At 34.9% G+C, this 6,190-nt stretch overlaps 1 protein-coding gene across 3 annotated transcripts in view; it reads right to left on the reverse strand.

Annotated features, from left to right (window-relative positions):
• The window catches only part of LOC106878226 (protocadherin gamma-A4), a 125,533-nt gene that overhangs the window by 20,514 nt on the left and 98,829 nt on the right, over positions 1-6,190 (reverse strand). For 2 of the 3 annotated variants that reach the window (XM_052973117.1, XM_052973118.1), the window contains exon 4: positions 2,370-2,520. The exons of the other annotated variant lie outside the window; for it this stretch is intronic. In XM_052973117.1, coding sequence (XP_052829077.1) covers positions 2,370-2,520 — 151 coding nt within the window. The remainder of the gene's footprint in view (positions 1-2,369; positions 2,521-6,190) is intronic. 3 annotated transcript variants of the gene reach the window in all.

The following is a 6,190-nucleotide window of genomic DNA, read 5'->3' on the forward strand; positions in this document are numbered from 1 at the left end:
TATATATATATATATATATATATATATATATATATATATTAACTTCTAAATGATGATATCTCTTTTTTGCCAATCATTTCTAACATAAGACACAATCCCCGAAATTTAGAGGATGGAGTATATAATCAATTAAATCCACTACAATACATGTTAAGCAATCTAGTTTATTCATCCTCAAAAGATGAAAGTTAAAAGGCAAAAGTTAATCTCAGACTGATTTGAACGCAGAACACAAAGAGTGAGAGCAAATAGAGGAGGAGGAATTTTATCCCTTGCTGTAACGTTCCTGTCTATCACTAATGAATATAATGATAATGTTCTTTTCTACTCTAGGCACAAGGCCCAAAATGTTTTGGGAGGGGCCAGTCGATTAGATCAATCCCAGTATGCTATTGGTACTTAATTTATCGACCCTGAAAGGATGAAAGGCAAAGTGGACCTCAGCAGAATTTGAACTCAGAATGTAAAGAGAGACGAAATACCGCTAAGCATTTCACCTTGTGTGATAACGTTTCTGCCAGCTCACGGCCTTTGATAATAATAATGTTAATCCTAAATTTCTAGGAGAGGGTTTTCTTGATCACATTGTATGCAGTGCTCAGCTGGTACCTAATTTATCAACTCCAGAAGGATAAAAGATAAAGTCAACCTCAGCAGAATTTGAACTTGCCATGTAAAGCTAAGCACATCGTTTGGCATTCTAATGACTCTGCCAGCTTGTTGCCTTAATGATGAAACTAAATAATTCTTTCTCATTTTGGCACAAGGCCAGCAACTTTGAGTGGTGGAGAAGTTGATTTATATCGATCCCGGTGCTCAGCTGGTACTTACTTTATCCAACCTAAAGGGATGAAAGGTTAAGTCAACCTTGGCAGAATTTGAACTCAGAGCATAAAGGCAGACGAAATGTTGTAATGCATTTTGTACAGTTTGCTAAGAATTCTGCTAGCTTGCCACATTAATAATAATAATAAAAATAATAATATTATTATTATTATCATCATCATCATCATCATCATCAACAACAACAACAACAACAACAACAACAACAACAACAACAACAACAACAACAACAACAACAACAACAACAACAACAACAACAACAACAACAACAACAACAACAACAACAACAACAACAATAATAAAGACAAATACATAACAAAAACACCAGGACTAACAAATATATATAACATAAAGAAAATAGCACTACTAGGCACTGCACACATCCTACGTAAAACACTTTCAATACAGTAACCATAATATCACCACAACAAACCACAGCACATACCCAAGGCACGGTAGTGAAGTGAAAGCACGTTATAAAAATAAAACTACTGAACAATAATAATAATAATAATGATGATGATGATAATGATAATAATAATAATAATAATAATGATTGAGAAATATCAAGATCTAGCCAGAGCAATGAAGAGATCGTGAAAGACTAAGAGGACATTTATTCTTGTTGTAGTCAGGGCACCCAAACTGCTACCTAAGAGGCTGAAGGATATTGGAACCAAGACTTGTATTGTTGACCTGCTATTCTATAATCTGCAAGAAACCTAAGAAAGATCCTTGAGATTCAAGGAGACTTATTACCACCAAACCTCAAGACAATATTCCTGTAAACTAATAATAAAACATGTAATAGTCATATATTATTATTAATAATAATAATAATAATAACAATACTAATAAGAATAATGATAATAATAATAATAACAACAATACTAATAAGAATAATGATAATAATAATAATAACAACAATACTAATAATAATAATGATAATAATAATAAGGATATACTCAGAGAGAAAGAAAGAGTAATTTCTATATTAACAATTATATTAAGAGTAATAATCCTTTCCACTGAAGGCACAAGGCCTGAAGATTAGGGGGCAGTAACTAGATGATTTCATCGATCCTCAATGTTTCACTGGTACTTAATTTATTGACCCCGAAAGGATGAAAGGCAGAGTCGACCTCAGCAGAATTTGAACTCAGAATGTAGCAGCAGGTGAAATACCACTAAGCATTTCGCCCAGTGTGCTAATGATTCTGCCAGCTTACCGCATTATGTATATTAAGAGTAGTAATAATAATAGTAATTATATATGTGAGTATGTGTTTATGAGTATGTGTATACAGGTATATCGATAAACACCAGATGTGATTCATACAAGTATTACTATCACCACTAAACAGATTAGCTGTCTGTCTCGTATGTTGAAGGAAATCAATAATATATATATTTTTAAAGAACTTTTTAAAGAACTTTCAGCAGGTTTTCTTCTGGTTCATGACTGATGCATTATAATCTCTTGTTCAGAAAGCCATGAATGATTAATGAAAATCTCTAAGACTCACCAGGAATTTCTTCATAAGGACTCATATCCTTTTTATTCTGACTGCTATTTTGCAGTTTATGAGGAGATACATTGCTGCCATAGTGATCAGGAGTTGCAATGAACCTTCTTTCATGTCTTCCAGATGTCATTCCAACTTCTTGAATACAAGCCTAAGAAGACAGATATCAAACATGTAGCTTTTTTACAATTGAAATATATTCATAAATAGCTAAGGTATGTATTTGTATTCTTAGGTGTGCTTGGTGCACATCACACACCCACAAATGTCATGAAATGATTGATGATTTAATAAATTTGTTGTAAGTAAATTACATATTTGCAATTTATTACAACTTTTGCATAATGTTTAGAAAGATGCTATTCATAATCCATGAATAGATGCTAATATTTATTGAAATCTCCTGCATTATATATAATATAATATAATATAATATAACATAATATAATTTGCTGTCATTACCAGAAGTACCATAGTTTCATGGTAAACTCTCACAGTGTGCTTAATCTCCATTGTGAGATCAATTCCTGGTTGAGCCACTCCCTTTCAAGTACTCTGCAATTTCTTATCGTGATCAATAGCTTGGAAAGGTTAAAACATGATATGATGTTTTTATAAATACATTTGAGAATACCACTACATAATGTTCATCACACCCAGTTTAGTTCCCAAGGTACAGAATATTAGTTATAATCATGGAATTAGGAACTCACAGCCAGGCATGCTTTTTCTAAGATCATTGGTAAAGTGAATGAAATAGCAATGACTTGTAATTGAATCTACAACTTTTACCACCACCACTCTGGAAGCAGCATTTGAATTACTTGAATGGTAAATTGCTAGTTTATCACTTTAGTTAAATACCCTTATCACCTAATATTTTTGTATAATAGTGACCTTAAGTTTTGACTTCGAACAATGATAGAAACCTCTTATATTTGAAGGGTGCATTGGTTTAAATGTAATCTAATATGGTTCATTAAAAAGTTTTATCAAATATATGAAAAAAAAAAAAAAACGAAAATATATTTATTGTGAAAATGTAATTACAAATACTTTTAAAGTAAGACACAAAAAATGTAAACCAATAGGTTTATACACACACATAAACACACATAATGAATAATATAATACAAAAATATTTCTACTATAGACTCAGGGCCTGAAATAAATATACTACAATAAAGGTAATGACCCTTTTTAGTTATGAATGACCATGGCACAAGTCTGGACAAGGTTGTTTATGGAAAACCAACAGTCACCCATACAGACCAGCCTCTCCTCTTTATGCCACTGATGTTACCCAAGGGAAAGGCAAAGGCCAATACAGCTTGGCACTCGTGATGTCTCAACTCATTTCTACAGATCAGTGAACTGGAGCAACATGAAATAAAGTGTCCTTGCTCAAGAACATAACACACAGCCTGGTCTGAGAATTGAACTCACTACTTCATGATTGTGAGCTTGACACTCTTACCACTGAGCCATGTGCCTTCACTATCATTAACAAAAATGTTAACCTAATGCAAAATTCCAAGTCCTTCTGGAAGGCTATACATAAGGGTGGTCTGAATGACTGCACATGGCTATAGGGTCACAGATTGACTTCACCTACCCCCTAGAATCAGACTAAGGATACAGAAATATTTTATTGAAATCTTGTCTTTTAATGCCTTTTGTCTGCACAGTTTTGGCAATATTGTGACAGTAAAATAGTTGTTCCTGTCACATCAAGGTTCAGCTACAATTAAGAAATTCACAGTGGGAGAACAAACAGGATATATTTATTTGGAATAAGAAAGAACATATAAAAATACACAATATTTACTGATATGGAGGTATGAAAGTGAATGTACATGGCCTAGTGATTAAGGTGTTGCACTTATGATTGCCTGATTTTGGTTTCAATTCCCAGGCTGGCAGTGCATTGTATTCAAGAACGAAACACTTCATTTCGTGTTGCTTAGGTCCACTTAGCTGTAAGTGAATAACCCTCTGAGTCCAAGAGTCCAAGACAGTAATGTCCAGGGTATGTTGCTGCTGCTAGTGTTGCTGTTGTTGTTGTTGATGATGATGATGATGATGAAGGTGCTAGAATCAATTGCAGAATATTGAGTAGAAGTACAAGCATGGCAATGTGTTCAAAAAGTTCACAACTAGGGCGACTTCAAGTGTGATTCCAGTGTGACTCTTTGGGCAAATGGTTTCTGAGTAAAGTTTCATAAGTGAAATTTAGTTGGCAGAAAATAAACTCTGTGGATGATCATATTTTTGATTGTTGCTATTCTTGGGCAATAGAATTAATCCATGATCCACTTTTAACACCACCCAACCACTACCGCCACCTGGATCTCAGATACCTTCTGCAGAGTTCACTCTGTTGCAAACATTCAGGTCAGGTCTCCAACTTAAGGATAACTTCCACTATTCCTTCCACAACTGTAAGAGGTCCTGAAAAGAGTAATGGAGGCACCATTCCTCCTCTGACTAAACCATAAGAAAACAAGTAAAAAGATTAAAAAGAAATCACATCCTTCGCTTGCAAAGACCTGTTGAGGCAAGTGAAATCAAAATCGAACTAAATTCGACGACTGGCACCCATGCCAACGTCGTCTCCTTCACTGGACAAGAAACTCGGCTTGCGAAGACCTGTTGGGGCAACTGGACATGAAACTCAGCTTGCAAAGACCTGTTGGGCAAGCAAAAGTGAAATCGTGATGGTACCTGTGCCCAGCGTCGCCTTCCTGGCACTTGTGTCGGTGGCATGTGTAAAGACATTTGAGTGAGATCGTTGCCAGTGCCGCCAGACTGGCTCCTGTGCAGGTGGCACATAAAATACACCATTTTGAGCATGGCCATTGCCAGTACCGTCTGACTGGCCTTTGTGCCGGTGGCACGTAAAAGCACCCACTACACTCTCGGAGTGGTTCACGTTAGGAAGGGCATCCAGCTGTAGAAACTCTGCCAAATCAGATTGGAGCCTGGTGTAGCCATCTGGTTCACCAGTCCTCAGTCAAATCGTCCAACCCATGCTAGCATGGAAAGCAAACGTTAAACGATGATGATAATGATGATGATGATAACTGATATCCATTTACATTACTTGAATCTTCTTGATTATTTCTATATAGTTTATAAACAAAGAAAAGTCATGCTCTGTGTCTGTAACACTAGACAGACATTTCATAAAACCAAACCCACTTTAGACAACCTTCAGTTCTAAAGTAAAAATTTACTGTCTTAAAGTGTTATAAATCTAAACTTTCCATCAAAATTTCATGTTAATCTATCTTCCAAATACCAGATTAATAATGCCAAAGTTATTTTACTAAACTTCTCATTACTTTAAAATGTAACTGAAACAACAACAATGTATTTCAACAGAAATATGGTAACAAAAGTGTTTTCTGGTTCAGTACTCATAAGTCACATGTTGTTGCTGTTTTTGTTGGTGTCGGTGGTCCTATTGATTTTTAGCACTAATTCACCTTAACCTCATTAAAACACAGTAACATACCATTTCTTCCTTTTTTTTTTTGTTCTTCTAGGAGGGGGTCAGCAAAGAAGCCAAAATATCCTAAGATATAACAGCCTACTGTTTTAAAAGGAATGATTCATTGGAAACTAAAAGATAAGATAGTTTGTGACAAGAATGCTTTTGATCACAGGTCTTATTCAAGATTGAACTGGGGCCAAACTACAACAGCAAGTAAAAAGTTACCTTTGGCTAAATGCATATTCTTTGATCTATTAGCAACTAATGTCAAACTTATTTCTGGCTATATAAACCTATTAATTCTTCATTACAGTCTGACGTGCCA

This window comes from Octopus bimaculoides, chromosome 14 (assembly GCF_001194135.2).
Source record: "Octopus bimaculoides isolate UCB-OBI-ISO-001 chromosome 14, ASM119413v2, whole genome shotgun sequence".
Lineage (NCBI taxonomy): Eukaryota > Metazoa > Mollusca > Cephalopoda > Octopoda > Octopodidae > Octopus > Octopus bimaculoides.